Source organism: Contarinia nasturtii, unplaced genomic scaffold (genome assembly GCF_009176525.2).
Source record: "Contarinia nasturtii isolate CC-2019 unplaced genomic scaffold, AAFC_CNas_1.1 Cnas_scaffold_4311, whole genome shotgun sequence".
NCBI lineage: Eukaryota > Metazoa > Arthropoda > Insecta > Diptera > Cecidomyiidae > Contarinia > Contarinia nasturtii.
The window spans coordinates 2,950,749-2,974,122 of NW_022201606.1; the positions used below are offsets into that span (position 1 = coordinate 2,950,749).

The following is a 23,374-nucleotide window of genomic DNA, read 5'->3' on the forward strand; positions in this document are numbered from 1 at the left end:
AAAATAATCGATCGCACACTTAATTTTTTTAAGCCATAAAAACAATTAATACAAACGTTGCAATACATATGCAACATTTCGTCATTTATATTAATATCAATCATAGCATATGATAAAAACTTTGCTAGGGGCCATACTGTCAAAAATATTTGGTTCATTGACTGTAAATTTAAGCTATTTTTAAACTTTACAGTTTTGAATTTATCAGACATTTTATCAAACATTCATTGAGTTTTGTTCTGTAGAAATAGCACCATCCGATTTATAGCATGCTACCGGTTCATGATTTGTGTGATAATAGTGTGATATTCCTCCAATAATATCTAGGTCATAAGACTGAAACTAAATTGCTTAAACGAGATTAGAAACATTCCAATTTTTAATCTCGCTATAGTTTTCACAATGTGCGTCGACAGTTGTAGTTTTTTGTAGACAATATCACTGTGACAATGACAATTTTTTTCTAACTTGGTCTACTGATATTGGTTTGATAGTCAAAATGCGAATCACGATACGATAACCATTATACAATTGTATTTGCTACACGGGCGCCTTATTATAACATTTTTCGTTTTTGAGTAGTTTGGAATAGTTGTTATTGTTGCAGTTCGATAACCGTGACATTGAAACCCATTTGATTTTTAGTTAAAACGGTTCTCAATTTCCACATTTTAATATTGTTCGATGTATTTTTTTCACCAAACATTCTTTAGGGGACATTTATGAGGATTTATGATACTTCAATACTTCAATATACATTCCATATTTTATGGCTCATAGAAATGGTGTGTTTTTACTGATATAAATTGTAATAATGAAATGTGACATAAAGTCTACGAAGTCTCTACATTCCAAGTGTTTGAATCACATGCGGATGAATAATCAAATGAAATATTACTCATTGGATTTTTGAGAGGATTGAAAGTGAAATCATGCACCATCTTCGTGTTTTCTAATCATAATAAGATACGAGCTATGTGAAATAAGTCAAAAATTGACTTATCAAGCAAATCAAGAACTGATAAATCAATATATTTATCTGCCGCTCCAAAGAATGCATGCTATATTGCATAATTTCTTTATTACTGTTAATAAATGTGGTTATTTGTATTTTCTTTATTTGTTCTAAATTGCACTTATCGCTTTTATGTTTGCTTACAATTTCTTTCTAATAAAATGTATAAAAATAAATCCTAAAAATCATAATAGCCTAAACAAAATAGGTTGTATAATACACAGTCTCAATTGAGAATTCTCTTTGCTTCTATTTTGATCGATTCTTTTCCAGCAGAACATCGAAAAAAGAATATTGACTGCATATTCAATTTAAACTGAAACTTTTCCCGACTTTTGCATACACGACATTTTTTGCGTATATATTCACTTTGTTACATTGTTTCTATCGTCATTTTTGCACATTCTTACAATATCCTGTAAATACACTGTGTGAAAGCTGAAGAAACCAAAAGAATTTTAATAAATAAGATTCGGGAGATTTTTTTGAATTTTGCTGGGCAGCAGCTTAAAATGTATTTTTGACTTTTGTAATTTGTTCCATTTTGTCCAACATTTTTGATTTTTGCAATCGACATAATTTAAAATAAAATTCAACCAATTCGGTATGGACGTCGATCCGGAAGCACAGAGGCGACGCGAAGAATGCGAACGCAAAGCACGGCGAGGGGAAATGGACCCCCGGCTGGAGTTCGTATTTCAACTCCTCATGGATGGCACCCAATTACCGCGACATCAAATAATGGATCACATTTTTGAAGGTGATATGGTGAGTGTAACAAACAAAAACAACGATACTCTCTCGTCACCAAACTAATTTCACTATGAATAAACAAACAAAAGCACTTTAGCGGTCGTAAATACAAACTAACAGTTATTACTCAATTATGAGCCTATTAAATGACGATAAACTACGCGCCCACCCTTTAATAACAGACTTATTTGGTACCTTTACGTACAAATCCATTTGCCAATGTACAGAAAAAACAATTTCTCTGCTTCAATTACCAATTATCTAATTTGATGTTCAATGTAAATCTTCTTCGTTTTGGGCGATTGCGACAATGATTTCTAGATTCGTTCATTTCCGTCACGATAATCTTATTTCCAATCCTTTGAATCACATTCGTTTACATTAAATATGCGTATTCAATAAAGTTTTGATTATATTTCAATGTCATGGGCTATGACATGGATTAGTGTATCAATTTGCATTAATTACACAAATGTTCTTTTGTGTGGATTAATTTTAAATGGACAGTTGGATGAAATAAATCAGCTGTTTTTGCCGAATATGCGGAACAAACTGATGTGGTTTTATCAAGAATCAGATGAACCAGATTCGATAGCACAGCAAGATCAACAACCAAAAGCGGGACCATCAAGAGCGGCTGGAACATCAAATACATCGAAAACGCCACAAGGTGAGCAAACCTAAATCTTTCCACGTCATCATCTTTATTTAAAAAAATCAAGTTACGTGAGCAAAACTGTAAAAACAAAAACTGTAAATCCATAAAATCTTGTGACTGTCAATGATTTCAATATTGTTTCCGTATGTTTACGTTTTGCACGTTAATAAATCAAATATGCACTGCTTGTTACAGGAACAACACCCGCTGGGCCCGTCTATAAACATAAGCTTTTTTTAACTGACGGATGGAACTGTCCATTTACCGGCACTTGTATTTACATCTTTCGGTTGAATACGGCCAAACCTTTGCCTGAAGAGGGTTTTCAGAAGGATTTGTAAGTAAATGGCACCAATTCATGTGCATTTTATTATCTTATCAAGTTGTAGAGATACATTTTGCATAAGCTGTAATGTGTAGTCCAATTTCAATGGAAACTTTGGGGTTAATGTCAACTCCATTCGTTCGTGTTTTTTTTTTCAATGGTCAATATTAGTGGTAAATTTCCAATCATAATTCGATTTGCTTTTAGCAGCAAACGTATATGAACAGACAACCCCATTCCGGATGATGCCAACTCAATGATTTTCATTAATTCATGCAAATAAGTTAGCCATACGGTGATTGGATAAAATTCCATTACCAATGGAATTTTCACTCTGTTACGCTTGTGAAATGATTAAAATTGCTATCTAACATTTGAAAGCATCGTGGCGCCGTAGTAACCATTTAACGTATCATTTTGATTTTTTTTCTGCTTTGCCATATATGGTTTGAATCACCTTGAAAAGTCAATATAGTCAGTTCGTACGTATACATAGACTTTAAACTCCTCCGCACAATTTCCACTTGGACTCTATAGTCATCATATATGTTTGACAATTTTCTATGAATAAATTAATATATTATCTGCCATCAATTGATTAAAAATTAGGGAAAAAATCATAACACTTGTTATGAGGTGTCCGACAACAAATTTATTCGCACCGAATTTTATTTTTATAACCGAATAGTTCCGGACAATACGTTTTTATTTGTTTTTGTTTTTTGTTTATTTCAAAGGTACTGCGGGTTAATAGATGCAAAACGAGTTGGTTTAGTGACGTCAATTGAACGAATTGTTGAATTCGTGTTCATGCAAGCATTGGCATATCCAAACACTGAACTTGATGATGACGACATGGGCTGTAGTCTAATTAAAAGTCAATTATTGCCGAGCCTACGGTCATTTTGCAGTGCACTTCGTGTATGTGAACAGGTGTGCCAGAACAAAAATGTATTCGACGATGGTAAAACATTGTTTCCAAAAACCGGCATCAACACCGAAGTGCAAGAGATGTCAACGAACAAGGAATTTTGCGGTGAGCTCGAAGAACGGGTTTTAAATTGGATCAAAGATGTTGCAAAAGTACTCATGGAAAGTGAACAATTACGGAAAGAGAATGACACAAGTGGGCCACAGGATGAATTAGAGTATTGGAAAAAAAGAGCAGCTCAATTTTCACAGCTTTTATCACACTTAGAGGTGTCGTTTCGAGCCATATTTACGTCATTATAAACGATTTATGAACGATTTGTCTTTTTCCATTTTTTTTTGTATGATACAGGATAGAGACACTCAATGCACCATACAATGCTTGAATTTAGCCAATTCGAAGGTGATGAAAGAATGGAAGGAAACAGATAAAAAGATTACATTTTGCTATAATGAAGCACGCGACAATTCGAAATTTATTCAAGCAATCGAAAGTAGTTGTCATGCACTCTATTTAGATGACCCAGTAAATATGAAAGAATCCATTTTGGGACTTTTACAAACAGTTCGCTTAATTTATAGTGTCTCACAATTTTACAATACTTCTGAACGCACATCATCTTTAATGGTCAAGGTGAGTATGGTATTCGCTGTTTTGTTACCGCGCACATTAATCAATGCTTTTATTTAGATAACCAATCAAATGATTGAAACATGTAAATCGTATATAACATTTCGTGGAAAAGAGACGATTTGGTCTCAAGATCGAAGTTTGGTGCGAACTCGATTGAGCAATTGTATTAAATTGAATAACATGTATCGAGAAACGTATTACGGTGTACGTGAACAGCCTTTTTTGCCAAACCGATCACCATTTGGCTTTTCCGAAAATTTCGTTTTCGGAAAATTTGATACATTCTGTGACCGATTATCAAAGATAATTGCAATGTTCAATTTAATCGACGACTATAATCATCTGTTTGCTCGCCGCTTGGAAGGACTATTGCTGGGCGAGGCACTCGAAGAGGCAATGGCACAATTTGATGAGGCCAAAAAGCTTGTTGTTTCAAAACGTTATGATTACTTGGATCATCGCAATCCGGAGTTTAATGTCGACTACAACGCATTTATAGCCAAAACTGATGCTTTAAAAACATCGATTGGCACTGTGATTGAGTCGAATTTCGATTCTGTTTGGGAAACGCCGCAATGTATGCGATTTTTAATTCGATTCGAAAAGGTAAACACATTAGATTTAAAAAAAAAAGTGGATTACGAGTAACAGTTGACTTTTACATAAATAGGTTAGCGAAAAGATACCCTTGACAATGATGCAAGATAAATACGCACGTATTCTGAAGTACAGTGAAAAAGAAGTTCAACGAATTTTGACATTATTTCGCAAACAACGTGACGATCCACCGCTGCCACGGACCCTTGCGCCTATTTCAGGTAGAATTAAATGGTGTCGCGCACTGGAATGTCATTTAACGGAGTTAGTTTCAAGTGTAACATCGCATGCTGTATTAAAAACACTGCCGACAACCAAAGATCTCGAAAATAAGTACAGTTCAGTTAAAAACATCCTCGCCGAATACGAACAAGAAATGGTGAACATTTGGTTAGATCAAGATGTGGCTGTGGCCGACGTTGCACTTCTTCAACCGGTATTGGCTCTTCAACATGAACGATTGTATGTTAATTTACATCCAACTATTCCGTTATTGATAAGAGAGGCTACATGCTTGGCGAAAATGAATATTGAACTACCCATCGTTGCTGCAACATTATTTGCAAAGCAACAACACTTTTACACCATTCAAGATTCACTAAATGTAAGACAATTCACGACGTGAACAGCTGTTCGATAAACGTATTTAATAATAACATTTTTTGAAACCTTATTTTGTTTCTTTTGCTTAGGAATTAATCAACTTGTTCTTAAAAACAGTAAAACAAGTAAAGCTTGAAGTTCGTCCGCTTTTCTTACCACAATTGGTTCAATTGACATCACTTTTGAAGCCGGGCTTGACTCGAATAAAGGTAAATCGCTTGAAATGAAACGAAAATAGAAAATAAACGACAAAGATTTCATTATTGTAGTGGACCAATCCACGATGGGTGGATTTCTATGAAAAGTGTAAAAATGCCATTGAAACGTTCGATGTGCTGGTTGTACGCGTTCATGATATTTATGCGAATCGCATTTTAAATGTATTAACATCAATGCATGACATTTCATTGCAAACTCTCCCGTCCGGCGACGAATTATGGACGATTGAAGAATTCTTGGAAAAGAATGAAGAATCTTGTCGGTGCGTTAAATTTAATAGTGTGTCGACCAAGGTGTCGACTGTCGATATAATATTAAATTCGAATTTCATTTTGAACTAGATTGGCAGCGATTGAATTAAACCGCAAAAGTCAAATGGTTTCAGAGGCTGTTGAAGAGGTGTTAAATTTGGTTCAAGATGCAACCCAAAAGTTTAAATCAATGATGAGCACTGAAAGCGATGACATTGCTCCAGGTTGGATTTTTACTTTTATCAGTATATTTGCTTAATGATAAAATTATGCACTTTACCATAAATTGCTTTTCTCAAATCAGAGGAATCGCGTATGAATACAATACGTTCAAAGGAAAATGGCGACGAATCAGGAGGCACGGGCCAATCACAGGACTGGAGTATCCTTTGGTCATGTTTCGATAATCCGGTATCTTTATTGTCTGCAAATAATAGTTTGCCAAAAGGTAATTTGAATAAAAGAAATCAAGAATTTTTGAAGTATGATTAAATAATAGCAATTCATTCTTGAATGGCACCAAACCAAAAGGTATGAAAGATATGGTAAGTAATGCAGTATCTGAAATGCGCCGTTACTATAGTCGGAAAGTTATTGATGTGTTGATAAAAGTCACTCGATCGTCGTTGGATATCTTACGAAAACGATTTATTATCGAAGAGGTTGAAAATGATATCAACGAATCATCGACTGCGAAAGTAAAACCACCTTCGTCGGAAAAACTGAAACCCATATTTTTAGTAAATTCGATTCTAATGATACCGAACGTTGTAATTCGACCAACACTTGATGATTTACAAGAAGCACTCATCACGGCTGGAAAGAATATAACGGGAGTTTCAAAAGGCGTTGCACAATGGAGTTCCGGAAAAGAGGTGACGAATATTTATGAAAAATTATCAAATAACCAATGTGTATCATCTTAAAATTTCATTTCATTTGATTGTAGTCCTCTCAAAGTCACGTTCGACAGCCACGACGTTCCGAACAGGATGATAAACGTTCACGTCGACGTAAGCTTTATAATTTGCAATCCGAGGAACGCCCTCAAATGCCACACATGACGAAAAGCTTTTATAGTTTCGTCATGGAAAATAAAGAAGTGGTTAAAATACAAAATTTACTAGCCAATTGCACAAAATCGGTTAAACCCGAATTGAACACATTTGTCAAACGTTGGAAACCATACCATTTCCTGTGGAAAAATGATAAAAGCACTCGTGAATTAATGGAAATGGGGCTTTTGGATTTCGAATCAACGTTGAGTTGCTTGGCTCAATTGGACGCCAATTTGTTGATCGAAACGGATTTCGTTCATTTATGCAATTGCATTGCAGTTTCCACGGAAAAATTAAAATACGGTCTTGCTGTTGAAATTAAATGTAAGCAGAAAAATGATGATATAATGAGAAATATTCGAGATTTCAGAAATCAATTTTTAAATAAATTTCAGCATGCACACATAAAGTTGGACAAGCGATGAAAAAGAAATACAAACGAGAAATGGATTATGTTTATGCGGTAATCAATGAGATGGATAGGAAATTAGATCGAAATATTCGCGATTTGGATGATGTGAGAATGATAATGGACACACTGGCCAAAATACGTGAACAAGAAGTCGATATGGAATTGAAAATTGAACCGATTGAGGCTAGTATTCTATAGTTGCAATTGGATTTTATGGTCAATACTTTCATTTTGTCTCATTCGATTTTAATACACAGGAAGCATTTAATATTTTGACAAGATATGAGGTCGCCGTTGATCGTGAGCACTTTGATCAAGTCGACAATTTACGATACACATTTAATAAATTGCTTGCCAGAGCACTTCAATCACAATGCAAACTACTAGGTGATATCTTATTTATTTTAATCACTTTATTAAAATTAAAATCGATAATTTATCGACGATAACGTTTTCTTTTGGATTTTCCATAAATAGAAATGCAACCAGCGTTCCAATCGGATCTATTTAAAAATCTGGACACTTTCAAGGTATAGATGCCCCATTAATATAGGAGTATTAATATATCTTAATACTTACTACAGAAAAATGCTTTATTAACCATTAAGACCAATCATAATTTGTAATACTCAGTATTATGATCAATCTGAATACATAATACTTATATTGGTCTTAATAGTTGATAGCATCCTAATCTAGATCATAATAAAAATGTATTAACATATCGGTTTTGGCATATCTGAAATTCAAGGCCGATAAAATTGATTATGTGAACGAGTATCGAAATACCGGTCCAATGCAGACGGGTCTTACTCCACGTGAAGCTTCGGACAAATTGATTCTCTTCCAAAATCGATTTGAGGGACTATGGCGCCGATTACAGACGTATCAAAGTGGCGAAGAGCTATTCGGTTTACCTCAAACGGATTATCCGGAATTGGGACAGATACGAAAAGAATTGAATCTCTTGCAGAAATTGTATAAATTGTATAACGATGTAATTGATCGTGTGAGCAGCTACTACAGCATACCATGGAATGAAATTGACATCGAGGAAATCAATAACGAATTGATGGAGTTCCAAAATCGTTGTCGCAAACTACCGAAAGCATTAAAAGAATGGCCGGCATTCCACGCGCTCAAAGCAACCATAGGTAAGACATTGCACTTGTGGAATCAGTGAAATAATTCTAATAAAGTGCACAAAACTTACTTATTTTATATTTTAAAAAATCTCATAAAAATCGATTAAATACTGTTTTGTCTCAATCACCAGACGACTTCAACGATATGTGCCCTTTGTTGGAATTAATGGCAAACAAAGCTATGAAACCCCGTCATTGGGCACGAATCATGGAGGTGTGTCGATTTACATTCGAATTCGATACGGCTGGATTTTCACTGAAAAATATTCTTGAGGCGCCAATTAGGCAGTACAAAGAGAATATCGAAGATATTTGTATCAGTAGCATAAAAGAGAAGGACATTGAGAGTAAATTGAAGGTCGTTACAAACGAGTGGTCTGTTTACGAACTCCAGTTCATGACATTCAATAACCGTGGTGAACTGCTTCTTCGAGGTGACACCACGGCAGAGACGATTACACAATTAGAGGACAGTCTTATGATCCTCGGAAGTTTGATGTCTAATCGTTATAATGCACCTTTTCGCAAACAAATCCAGCAATGGGTTTATGACCTGTCGAATTCGAATGAAATTCTCGAACGATGGTTGCTTGTGCAGAATATGTGGGTATATCTAGAGGCAGTATTCGTGGGCGGCGACATTGCAAAACAATTGCCCAAGGAGGCGAAACGTTTCTCAAAAATCGACAAATCATGGCAAAAAATAATGCAACGTGCACATGAAACGCCGGGTGTCGTGGCCTGTTGCGTTGGCGACGACTTACTCAAGCAACTGTTGCCACATCTACAAGAACAATTGGAACTGTGTCAAAAATCATTGAGCGGATATCTCGAGCGCAAACGAACAATGTTTCCACGTTTCTTTTTTGTCTCCGATCCGGCTTTGTTGGAAATTTTGGGACAAGCATCCGATTCTCACACAATTCAAAATCATTTACTTTCGATATTTGATAATACGCGTTCGGTTAAATTTCATGACATTGAATACAACAAAATGTTGGCCGTTGTATCGTCTGAAGGTGAAGTAATTCAACTCGATCGTGCAATTCGAGCCGAAGGCTCTGTAGAAACATGGTTAACATCATTGTTGCACTCATCGCAACAATCATTGCATTCAATCATTCGATTGGCATACACAAATATAAACGATGCAAATTTCAACTTGGTGCCATTCTTAGAGAAAATGCCCGCTCAGATCGGTTTGCTGGGTATTCAAATGATATGGACACGTGATGCAGAGTTGGCATTGATTCAAGCACGAATGGAAAAGAAAGTCATGGTCGAAACAAACAACAAATTTCTCGAGATTCTGAACACACTCATCGACCAAACTACTCGTGACCTAACCAAAATCGAACGAATCAAATTCGAAACACTGATCACTATTCATGTGCATCAACGGGACATTTTCGATATTTTGGTATTGTTTTGTTGTTGTGTTTTTTAAGTTTTGAATCCACATTTATTAAAATTTATGTCATTTTTAGTGTCGCATGGGTGTTCGTTCGGCTAACGATTTCGAATGGTTGAAGCAATGTCGCTTCTATTTCAAAGAAGACCACGACAAAACATGGGTTTCAATCACCGATGTTACTTTTGTATGTATTCTTTGTATCTTAAATAACAAACATATTATTATTTAAACCTTTGTTTAAAACTCTCGGTAATTACTAACTCTTTATTCATTTTTCTAATTACATATTTTATTGTAATACATTTCCACATAACCGTAACTTATTTTTCATGCAATTGTCTGAATTCGGACCATACATACACATTTATTCGGCTCAACTGCAAATCGTTGTATGAATGAATATTCTGACTTAAAAAAACTGTATTTTTGCAGTGTTACCAAAACGAATATTTAGGTTGCACGGATAGGTTAGTTATTACCCCACTTACCGATCGGTGTTATATTACGTTGGCGCAGGCATTGACAATGAGCATGGTAATTAATTGACTTTTTTTGTTAAATTGTAATAACTCGATCTAATATTTCTAAATATATTTTACCAAAAAAATAGGGAGGAAGTCCATGTGGCCCTGCTGGCACAGGTTGTTTAAATTTAAATAATGAATTTATTTCTATTTATAGTTTTCTTTAGCATCTTTGAAAGTAGGTATTAGACATAGATGATTATTTTTTTTAATCCAAGAAATATTGTGTATGAGAGACACACCTTGGTAAAGTGTTAACACGTGATTTGTAGAGGCGTAAAAAAGCTCATAAAATGATTGAAGAAAAACGTGCGGTTGTTATTTCGTTGCATTCGTTATTAGGTAAAACCGAAACAGTGAAAGACATGGGAAAAACTCTTGCAAAATATGTGGTCGTCTTCAACTGTTCCGATCAAATGGATTACAGGTAATTTATTTATTATGATTGAATTCGTCTTACAATATAAATTGTTTACTGACGCACCAAAGTTTGGCTGATAGAAATTTGAACAGCCTTTGGATTAAATATCAAATGTCTAGAGAACAGTAAATTATTATTATTATTATTCAATTTAGCCGTTTTTGGGCGCCCGAAATAAAATTAACGGGACGTTGATAAGACGCACACCTTTCGACATTGTTGATGTTTGATTAATTTCTGATTAATAGAGATTTTTTGATTGTTTTGATAATTCAATTTCTAGAGCAAACAAACATCGCCAAAATGAGCAAATTGCATTATTAACATAAATATAAACATTTCATTGCTCATATTTACCAATCTGGTTTATTTTGTTTTTATATTTACGAACAAACAAACATCTTATTTTTATGTTGCAGAGGATTGGGGCGTATTTACAAAGGATTGGCTCAGTCCGGTTCATGGGGTTGCTTTGATGGTAAGTGAGATTCTTGTCTTATCTGATTTGCTGGGCTTTTTATGCACAAAAAACGAATTCATTTTTTTTCTACCTGTTTTACATGTCTCATGTAGAATTCAATCGTATTGAATTGCCGGTTCTTTCGGTTGCCGCTCAACAAGTGGCCGTCGTGCTTACTGCCCGAAAGGAAAAGAAAAAAACATTTGTTTTCACCGACGGTGACACTATGGAGCTGAATAATGAATTTGGCATTTTCATAACAATGGTCAGTGTTTTTTTTGATGTTATAAGCTCATTCAACTGTATAAGCAAGATTTTCGTTGTGTTATTGTAATTTTTTTAAATTTAGAATCCTGGTTATGCCGGTCGAAAAGAATTACGTAAGTAGAATAAAGAATAAAGTAAATATAAATTGTATATGATAATAAATTTGATTTCAGCCGAAAATCTAAAAATCCAATTTCGAACGGTGGCAATGATGGTTCCCGACCGTCAGATAATTAGTGTGTATTTTTCTTTAAAATATTCAACCTGTTAATATTACCCGATCACATCACTTTGTTTGAATAATTTAATTTGTAGTTCGTGTTAAGCTCGCTTCTTGTGGTTTCCTCGAGAACATTACTTTAGCCAGAAAGTTTTACACACTTTACAAACTATGCGAAGAACAGTTAACGAAACAAGTGCATTATGATTTCGGTTTGCGAAATATTCTCTCTGTTCTACGTTCGCTTGGAGCAGCCAAACGGCAAAATTCAAAAGATAGTGAATCAACCATTGTAATGCGTGTATTGCGTGACATGAACCTATCCAAGTAACCGTCTTATTTGAAGAAAATCTGTTTGTTCCTATAATACTATTTGTAGGGACTAACAGCTATGAATTGCAAGTGAATAAATACATTTTTAAACAACTTTCAGGTTAATTGATGATGATGAACCGTTATTCATATCGTTGGTTGCGGATCTGTTTCCCAATCAAGTAATTAAGTCATAGTAAACTAATAATTAATGAACAACATTCTTGACATCAACTTGCTGAATCGGCAAAAATATAGGCCGTTCAACACATAGGTTTGCACATGAAAATTATTCTCATATCTGTTTGCTTGTGTTTTGGATTTAGACAATCGAAAAAACTGTTTATGCCGAACTCGAAGCAGCTATTGCCGAACAGACAGAGGCGGCAAATTTAGTCTATCATCCACCATGGGTTCTGAAATTAATTCAATTGTATGAAACACAAACGGTACGTCATGGTATAATGACTTTGGGTCCTAGCGGAGCTGGCAAAACTCAATGCATTCAAATACTCATGAAATCATTAACACAAATGGGTGACAATCATAGGTTTGCAATACATACATATATATGAAAAGAGATTTTGAATTGAATTCAACGGAGCAGAATTTTCAATTAAGCTTTGAATAATTTTCACAGAGAAATGCGAATGAATCCAAAAGCAATAACGGCGTCTCAAATGTTTGGCAAATTGGATGTGGCCACAAATGATTGGACGGATGGTATTTTCAGTGCACTTTGGCGCAAAACATTAAAAATGAAGAAAAGTATGTTGATTGTTTACGTTCTGCGCGTATTACAATAGAAATTCTCTAATTTAATACCTATCCCAATAGATGAATATGTTTGGCTGGTGCTCGATGGCCCAGTTGATAGTATCTGGATTGAGGTAATTTTCAAAGTTAAAAATAAATACTAGAAAAGAATAATAAATGGCATTCATTTCGAACATTTTAGAATTTAAATTCAGTTTTAGATGACAATAAAACACTAACACTGGCAAATGGTGATCGTTTGAGCATGTCACCCACTTGCAAAATCATTTTTGAACCACAAAATATAGACAATGCATCACCAGCAACGGTGTCACGTAATGGAATGGTGTACATGAGTAGCAGTGGCCTCGATTGGGTTCCAAGTAAATATCAATTTAAATGAAAATATTTTATTCATTAAAACATTTTCCTCACTGTCATTTTCAATCATTTAAACAGTTCTCAATGCATGGTTGAAGTCCAGAACACAGCGAGAAGTGTCTGTTTTCCAGGAAATGTTTGAAAAGTCGTTTCAAGCTTTGTACACATGGGAAACGCAAAATCTTCAATTGAAAATGGACGTTCTGCAGTGTAATATTGTGCAACAAATGCTTATTATCCTTGAAGGTCTGGTGCCGAAACCTAAAGCCGAAGATCAAGAAGTTGCCGCTTCGGTTCATGAAAGTGTTGAAGGTAGCATTAATAATTTTTATACAAATTCCTTAAAAATGATGAATTTTTTTCATTCATTTAATATTCAGATGAGGTTCCCGAGGACCTGGCGGTCTCAGAGGAAAAAGAGGAATTATTTTCTGTGGAACATTTACATCGTTTGTATATTTTTGCAATGACATGGAGCTTTGGTGCCCTTTTAAATACCGAAGACCGTAAAAAATTGGATGTTTTCGTACACGAAAAGTTTTCGGATTTCGATTTTCCAAAAGAAGAATCCGATCCAGATATGGATCAATCGATATTCGACTATTTTGTTACGAAAACCGGCAATTGGAAAAACTGGAAAACACTTGTCACCACATACGTTTATCCCGAATATGCGACACCCGATTTTTCGGGCATTTTAATTCCAATTGTGGATAATGTACGTATTGATTATTTGATTGGAACAATTGCACAACAAGAACGAGCCGTTTTATTGATTGGTGAGCAAGGAACTGGCAAAACGGTCATTATGAAAAATTACATGAAGAAAATGAGTCCGGAAACACATATTGGTCGTTCATTCAACTTCTCATCGGCCACTAGCCCATATCAATTCCAAAAAACAATTGAAAATTATGTGGAAAAGAGATTGGGAAATACATTTGGTCCGTCAAATGGCCGAAAAATGATTGTGTTTATTGATGACATTAATTTGCCCCAAATCAATGTATGGGGTGACCAAGTGACAAATGAAATTGTTCGTCAAACGATGGACATGAGTGGTTTTTACAGTCTCGAAAAGCCAGGAGAATTCACAAACATCGTTGATGTGCAATACTTTGGGGCAATGGGCATTCCAGGTATATTCACACAGACTTCATGGTATATTTCTTTGAATATTTGATATGCATGTATTGTCAATTTCTGCAGGTGGTGGACGCAATGATATTCCACAACGATTGAAGCGCCAATTTTGTGTCTTTAATGTGAACATTCCCGATAACGAGTCAATTGATAAGATTTTCCGTACAGTGGGCGAAGGACATTATAATGTAAAACGCGGTTTTGTTCCTGGTGTTCGGGCACTTGTCAAAAAACTAATTCCGTTGACCCGATTACTGTGGACATCCACGAGAAACCGATTGCTGCCGACACCGGCAAAATTCCATTATGTTTTCAATTTAAGGGATTTATCTCGAATATGGCAGGGCATGATATCGACATTGTCTACGGTCATTACAAGTGAAAATATTATGATTGAATTATGGAAGCATGAATGTATGCGTGTATTTTCTGATCGTTTCACTATTGAATCGGACAAAGAATGGTTCCGTACAGAATTGATTTCCTTAATTCTAACTGAATTGGGCGAAGATTATGTTGATATGGCGAAATCGAATCCGGTGTTTGTTGATTTCATGCGTGATGCTCCCGAACCAACTGGTGAAGAGGGTGAAGACGCAGACATGGTATGTATATTCAAGTTAATGAATTAAAAATGGAAAACAATAAACTAATATTATTCAAAATTATTTAAACTAAGGAACTACCAAAAGTGTATGAACCAGTTCATTCATACGACGTACTGCGCGAACGTTTGAACATGTTTCTGTCTCAATTTAACGAAATGGTTCGTGGACTTGGCATGGATTTGGTTTTCTTCCCCGATGCAATGTTACATTTAATCAAAATCTCCCGTATAATTCGTCATCCGCGTGGTAATGTAATGTTGGTCGGCGTAGGTGGAAGTGGAAAACAATCTCTCACCAAATTAGCAACTTTCATTGGTATGTGTACTTCAAACACATGTCAGGCTACGAAATATTGATTTTTTTCATTTCTCTTCTTCTAGCCGGTTATAAAGTTTTCCAAATTAGTTTAACGCGATCGTACAATGTCAGCAATTTCCTCGAAGATTTGAAATTACTCTATAGAAGCTGTGGAGTTCAAGGAAAAGGGACGACATTTTTGTTTTCAGATTTGGATATCAAAGAAGAAGGTTTCCTTGAATATTTGAATAACATTCTGTCTTCTGGAGTAATTTCAAATTTATTCACGCGAGACGAACAACAAGAAATTGTCTCCGAATTAACGCCTGTAATGAAACGAGAAAATCCAAAACGAACTATTAATGCGGAAACGGTGATGGAGTACTTTCTCCAAAGAGCAGCTCACAATTTACATGTTGCATTTTGCTTTTCGCCCGTCGGTGAAACATTCCGACATCGTGTACAACGATTTCCAGCGCTCGTATCGGGATGCACAATCGATTGGTTTCAACCATGGCCCAAAGATGCCCTTGTCTCAGTTGCTCACCACTTCTTATCCGATTTCCAAATTGAATGTGTGGACGAGGTGAAAACTGAATTGATTCGAGCATTGGGCACGATTCAAAGCATCGTGAGTGAGATTTCGGTTGAATATTTCCAACGTTTTCGACGAGCAACACACGTGACACCAAAATCATACTTGAATTTTATTGCTGGCTATAAAAGCATTTACCAAATGAAACAATCCGAACTCAGAGACGGTGTTGAAAAAATGGAAACCGGTCTGGAAAAACTGGCAGAGGCATCAGCTTCAGTTGAAATACTAAAAATGGATTTGGCGGTGATGGAACAAGATTTGGCTATGTAAGTACTCATTGGCATTGTTTGGGATAGAGAAAACATAAAAAAATAAATGTTTACATTCCAAATCTTAATTAAAAAATGTATTTTTTATGTTTTTACTTTAGTGCTTCGCAAAAAGCCGAAAGTGTCTTAACTGAAGTAACCGAGAAAGCCAGTCAAGCTGAAGTCGTAAAAAATCAAGTGCAAATCGTAAAAGAAAAAGCAGAGGCTCTTGTAGCCAAAATAGCCGAAGAAAAAGCATTCGCTGAAGAAAAGTTAGAAGCAGCCAAACCAGCACTGGAAGAAGCAGAATCTGCTTTGAATACAATAAAACCCGCACATATTGCTACAGTGCGTAAACTTGGACGACCACCACATTTAATTATGCGGATCATGGACTGTGTATTAATATTATTCCAACGTAAAATACATCCTTGCATTCCGGACACAGCTGCTCCATGTCCCAAGCCGAGCTGGCAAGAATCTCTCAAGGTATACGATTTGAAACGAAAAAATTAATCGAAAATAATTTAATGGCTTCGCTCAATTTTAGATGATGGCAAGCACAACCTTCTTGCTTCAACTACAAAATTATCCAAAAGATTCAATAAATGATGAAATGATTGATTTTCTGCAACCGTACTTTGCAATGGAAGACTACAATATGGATATGGCACGACGTGTTTGCGGAGATGTTGCCGGTTTGCTATCATGTAAATAATACATTTCAATTCCAGCCAACATATACCAATGCTTACCATTGTTATGGATTTATTTTGCGATTCTTATTGTTACAGGGACAAAAGCAATGGCATTTTTTCACGGCGTCAATAAAGAAGTGCTACCACTGAAAGCCAATTTAACATTGCAGGAAGCCCGTCTTAAGGTACTATAATCTGATTCTAATCTTTCCTCCAAAACAAAATCAATATGTGACAATGCGATTTTCTCTTTATGATGTAGCTTGCCATGGATGATTTGGCCGGCGCCGAAAATCAATTGCTAGAACGTGAAAATGCTTTGCAAGAAGTGAAAAATCAATACGATGCTGCCGTTGGCGAAAAACAACGTTTAACGGACGCTGCAAATGTATGTCTGCGAAAAATGACAGCCGCAACGGCTTTAATTAATGGTTTACAAGGCGAGAAACTTCGATGGACACAACAAAGCAAAGAATTTAAAATACAGCTCGGCAAATTAGTGGGTGATGTATTATTGGCCACCGGGTTTCTCTCTTACGGTGGTCCATACAATCAAGAATTTCGTTCCAACTTATTGAAGACGTGGATGGGAATTTTAAAATCGAAATATATTCCATTCACAACCAATTTGAATATCACCCAAATGATGGTCGATTCAGCCACCGTTAGCGAATGGACGCTGCAAGGTTTACCAAACGATGAACTTTCCGTACAAAATGCACTTATAGCCACCAAATCACGCAGCTACCCGTTGCTTATCGATCCTCAGATCCAAGGCAAGATCTGGATCAAAAGCAAAGAAGATCAAAATGAATTGCAAATCACATCGCTTAACCATAAATATTTCCGCACACATTTAGAAGATTCGCTGTCGTTGGGTCGACCACTGCTAATCGAAGACGTGGGCACTGAACTCGATCCTGTGATTGATAATGTCTTGGAAAAGAATTTCATCAAATCGGGTAGTATCGAAAAGGTGTTAGTTGGTGACAAAGAGTGCGATGTGATGCCTGGTTTCTTCTTATACATAACTACAAAATTGCCGAATCCACCGTTTAGTCCAGAAATTAGCGCCAAAACCAGTATTATCGATTTTACGGTCACAATGCGCGGGTTAGAAGATCAATTACTGGGCCGAGTCATATTGATGGAGAAATCTGATTTGGAGGCCGAACGAGTGCAACTTTTTGAAAGTGTAATGAAGAATCAGCGAAGCATGAAAGAGCTTGAAGCAAATCTTTTGTCAAGATTAAGTTCGTCAGAAGGATCTCTTGTTGACGACGAAGAATTGATTGAGGTATTGGGTGTTACAAAAACAACAGCCGAAGAAGTCAATCAAAAGTTGAAAATATCCGAAGTAACGGAGCGAAAAATTACGGTGGCAAGAGAAGAATTCCGTGGAGTAGCAACACGTGGCTCAATTTTGTACTTTTTAATTGTCGAAATGAGCAATGTTAATGTTATGTACCAAAATTCACTCAAACAATTTCTCGTTATTTTCGATAATTCGATTCTAAAATCGATCAAAAGCAATAACACCGAAGAACGTATCAATAATATTTTGAAATATTTAACGTACGAAATATGGGCGTTTACTAGTCGCAGCTTATACGAAAGACATAAACAATTGTACACGCTTTTATTAGCTATAAAAATCGATTACAATAAGGGAATTATAACGCACGAAGAATTTATGGCGTTTGTCAAAGGCGGTGCATCGCTTGATTTGAATGCTGTCACACCGAAACCGTTCAGATGGATATTGGATATTACTTGGTTGAACCTGGTTGAGATAAGCAAGCTTAACACTTTTAGCGATTTATTGAAAAAGGTAATATGTTAAGATTTTATATGTATGTCATTTGTGAATGATGAATACGATACGATTGATATCTTTTTCCATCGCAAACAGATCGAAACCAATGAAAAAGATTGGAGAATATGGTACGAATCGGAAAAACCAGAAGCCGAAGAAATTCCTTGCTCATACAGTTCCACGTTGGATGGTTTTCGAAAGTTGCTTCTCATTCGTAGTTGGAGCCCAGATCGAACAATATCACAAGCAAAGAAATATATCGAAGGTTTGACTCCCCATCTTTTGTTTTACTCACAACCACCTTTGTAAAAGTATGAAAAAAACTCTCTTTTTTAAACAGAATCACTCGGCCCTGAGTATAGTGAGATGCAAATTTTGGACTTGGATGCCACTTGGTCAGAGTCAGAGCCAAGAACACCGCTTGTATGCATTTTATCAATCGGTTCCGATCCAACCTCTCAGATTGCAACATTATCCAAAAACAAAAATATCCGTTAGTATATTTGATTGCATTGAATCTATGTTTTCGATCTAATAATGATTGTATTTTGCTCGCACAGCTCTTAAAATGGTATCGATGGGTCAAGGACAAGAGTTACATGCCCGTAGAATGATGACCGATTGCATGGCTGGTGGCGGATGGGTGCTACTCCAAAATGTTCATTTATCGCTACCATTCTGTTCCGAAATTATTGATGTTCTGGTTGAAACTGAGCACATTGACGACACATTCCGTTTATGGGTAACAACCGAAGTGCACGAAGAATTTCCAATCGGTTTACTGCAAATGGCAATCAAATTCACTAATGAACCACCACAAGGCATTCGAGCCAGTTTGAAAAGAAGTTATCAGGTATACAATCAAAAGTTCACTTCATATTAACCGTTATTTTCTTTTACCTTGCACAAAAAAAAAAACGAAATAAACAATGCTTTCACCACGACGAGAAAAATCCATGGAATGTGACATGAAAACATTTAAAATGTTTGTTGAGAGAAAAGTTTGTTATTTTTTTTTTGACTTTCTGTTTACATATTGACGAACGTGTCAACTGAAACGTGTCATATTAGCATTGAATCATGTATGCAAATTACGTGCTGTTTTATTAAATCGATCGAAAAAGTCAATACCGGTCTTTCTACAACTTTTTACTTTTTTGTATGAAAAAAAGGAGAAATCACTTTTCTTTTTACTCAATTGGTAAAATTGTCAGGAAGATGGATAAAAGTTTATAAAGAAAAACAGAAACTTATTTTCACCTTGAGTACATAAACATTATTTGAGCACAATTTTCAGACAAAACGAATTGAATTGAATTCGATCCGCTGTGAAACGCAACATTTTGAGTTGTACATATTCAATTGTCTCCTTTCCATATTGTTTAATAAATGTTTATACGTTTCTATAGGCATTCTCACAGGATTTTCTTGACTATACAACCGCATCACAATGGCCGGCTTTGCTCTATACGATTGCATTTTTGCACACAATCGTACAGGAACGAAGAAAGTTTGGACCGCTCGGTTGGAATATTCCGTATGAATTTAATCAAGCCGATTTCGCAGCCAGTGTGCAATTCATTCAAAATCATCTCGATGAAATCGATCCAAAGAAAGGTGTATCATGGCAAACTTTATGCTATATGCTCGGCGAGGTGATGTACGGTGGAAGAGTTACCGACGACTTCGATAAACGATTGTTGGTTACATTTACAAGTGTTTGGTTCAATGAAACATTGCTATCGCCAAATTTCGAATTTCACAAAGGATACCGAGTGCCGATGTCAAGGAATTTACATACGTACACCGACTATATAAATAGTTTGCCAACAAATGATACTCCCGAAGTGTTTGGCTTGCATTCAAATGCCGACATCTCTTATCAAATAAATACAGCAAAAGGTATGTGAAAAGTGAATTGTTCGGATATTTTAGCAATATTGTGAGTTTGTCCGAATAATTTAAGGTATACTCGATACAATTTTGAACGTGCAACCAAAGGAAGGTGGTGGCGGTGGTGGTGAAACCCGTGAAAGTATTGTGTATCAATTGGCGGATGATATGCTACGCAAACTACCTCCAAAATATGTTTCGTTTGAAGTTCGTGAAGCTTTGCAACGCTTGGGCGCCTTTTTACCCATGAACATTTTCTTCAGGTATATGCATCACATTTACGTCATTATCAAACTAAATTTCATTCAGTTTCCTTCAAATGATTCTTTCGGAAAATTCAATCAACCTCTTTGAAACGAGAAGACAAGAGCTGGATCGAATGCAGAAAGTTATTTGCGAAGTTTATGAGAGTTTGTGCAATCTAAAACTTGCTATCGATGGAACGATTGTTATGAGTCCAAATCTACGAGCTTCGTTGGATGCCATGTATGATGCTCGCATACCGGAAAAATGGATGAAGGTCAGTTTAACATGTATGCACATACTTTTGGCAAAACGACTAACCACGTTGCCCGAGACGAATAAAGTTTCGTCTGAACAATGTAATTGTGAATATCAAAGACGCATCTGCTTGAAAATCAATGGGTTTGTGTTATGTTTGGTTGCATGACTGACTGTCAAATGATTTGAATAATAATTTCCCTTTTATTGGTGTTTGCATCAAATTGACATTAATTCGATATAAATAACACCATCGTTATAAACACATTTCGCTGAAGGCTATGACTCATTGAATTTATGTGACAGACAGATAGAAGCTTCAAAGGATATTAGCATATCATGGATGATTACGTGACAACCTCAAAAACAATATATAACGTCTGCATTGTTTTTCCTGTCACTTAACATGCTAAATATGTACAATGCCGATAGCATTGAATGATAGAAAAATATTTGGAATTTCGTTTTGTGCCTACGACAAAAATATTTGGAATGCCAATTGGATGAGATTTTATGATTTAAAAATGTAACATTCGATTGTCTGCAGATAACAAATTCGTCTTTTGGTTCTTGTAAAAATGGGACACAAATATTTCGTGGTTAAGACACACTGAGGTTTGGTTTAACCTCCAAAAAGCAATATGATAATCTCCATACGCTTAAGAATGAAATGGATTCGAGTGTGTGTGCGATGCATGGACAAGCATCGGATTATTTTCTTTTGCTACAGCTTTCTTTTCAAATGCTTTCCATTAAACTAATCTTGATTATACAAACATATACGCGTATTTTATTCATAAGGGAATATTGAATGAGGGCACTTCATTCGCCAATGTGTCGAAGAAAAATCAATTTCGAATGTGTCAATTATGCTGTCATTCTCAATTTTGTTTCCTTCATGAGCAGATTTCGTGGGAATCAACAACGCTTGGCTTTTGGTATACAGAGTTGCTGGAGAGAAATGCACAATTCCGTACATGGTTTTTAACAGACCGACCAAAGGTAAGGCCGTAAGTGGTTGTCGGGTTCACTGTATTTTATATTTTAGATGCTATTTGTTTTGATGGAAATTTATGTCGCGCCACGTGACAACATCGCATCAAATTCATTAGAGAATAATTTGTTTTCTTCCAAATATTTGCATCTAACAACAAAAACATATTCAAATTAAAGGTATTTTGGATGACGGGTTTTTTCAATCCACAAGGCTTTTTGACGGCCATGCGACAAGTAAGATTAAACGTAGCACATTTCAAAACGGCAAATCATATTTTCTCATCAACTTTTTGTACGCACTTTCACTTTTGTGTTTTATTCGTGCTTTTTTTTAGGAGGTGACTCGTGCACACAAAGGATGGGCCCTTGACTCGGTCGTTTTACAAAATCAAATAACCCGTCACAATAAAGAAGACATCAATGAAGCACCAACTGAAGGAGTTTATGTGCACGGACTATTTCTTGAAGGTATGCTGAAGAAATAAAGAAGTTTTTGAAGCAATTATTACACCCTTTTCTTTTGCAAATTTTCTGTCAACTTTGTTTAAAATTTACGTTTAGGTGCATCACTGGATCGCCGTAGTGGCAAATTGATTGAATCAAGGCCAAAAGTGCTCTATGAACAAATGCCAGTTATTTATATTTATGCGATAAATACGACAGCTGGAAAAGATCCCCGGCTCTACGAATGTCCGATATATCGAAAACCTCAACGAACCGATCAAAAGTATGTGGGATCTATCGATTTTGAAACGGACTTTAATCCAAGACATTGGACACTCCGTGGAGTGGCCCTGTTATGTGATATTAAATAAACACTGAATGGAAAATTACAATTATTCATCATTAATTCTTGCATTTATAATAACACTATAATTAGATATTGATTTTACGAACAAAATATGTCCGATTGAATTCAAATAAAAACACGCGCTTATTAGAATAGAAACTCAAGCACGACAGAATTGATATGTTTTTCTTACTCCATTGCCGTTCATTTGAAATTGGATTATTATAATTAATGTTGTGAAAATGGCCGTAAGTAAATGGAAATCAAGAAATTTTCCTGCACGGAAAAAAGCAATAAGCGCACAAGTTTAGTTTCAACATTAAGCAAACACGTCATTGGTATGGCGTTAAATTTATTGAAAGTTTATCCCTTCACATTTTAAATCTGTTGGTGACAGTTTATTCTTTTTCACAATTTCTTTTTATGAACAA

The 23,374-nt window shown here is 35.7% G+C and overlaps 1 protein-coding gene across 1 annotated transcript; it reads left to right on the plus strand.

Moving 5' to 3' along the window:
* The first annotated feature begins 1,621 nt into the window (after positions 1-1,621).
* LOC116350564 (dynein heavy chain 5, axonemal) lies at positions 1,622-23,081 on the plus strand. The gene is made up of 51 exons (XM_031782378.1): positions 1,622-1,783; positions 2,276-2,438; positions 2,622-2,763; positions 3,489-3,951; positions 4,034-4,315; positions 4,373-4,921; positions 4,986-5,516; positions 5,605-5,724; positions 5,785-5,996; positions 6,076-6,209; positions 6,290-6,433; positions 6,517-6,860; positions 6,935-7,367; positions 7,439-7,638; positions 7,713-7,842; positions 7,933-7,985; positions 8,207-8,609; positions 8,732-10,020; positions 10,088-10,198; positions 10,447-10,548; positions 10,625-10,655; positions 10,881-10,965; positions 11,379-11,437; positions 11,533-11,684; positions 11,769-11,799; positions 11,860-11,922; positions 12,002-12,233; positions 12,340-12,400; positions 12,545-12,768; positions 12,859-12,986; positions 13,056-13,108; positions 13,177-13,357; positions 13,434-13,667; positions 13,736-14,494; positions 14,565-15,103; positions 15,178-15,421; positions 15,487-16,267; positions 16,372-16,738; positions 16,800-16,959; positions 17,044-17,132; positions 17,210-18,778; positions 18,860-19,028; positions 19,104-19,256; positions 19,324-19,616; positions 20,173-20,665; positions 20,730-20,919; positions 21,020-21,176; positions 22,064-22,159; positions 22,331-22,387; positions 22,489-22,621; positions 22,715-23,081. Exons 1-51 carry the CDS (start codon positions 1,622-1,624, stop codon positions 22,966-22,968), a joined length of 14,004 nt encoding a protein of 4,667 aa, XP_031638238.1. The 3' UTR covers positions 22,969-23,081.
* Positions 23,082-23,374: the final 293 nt, after the last annotated feature.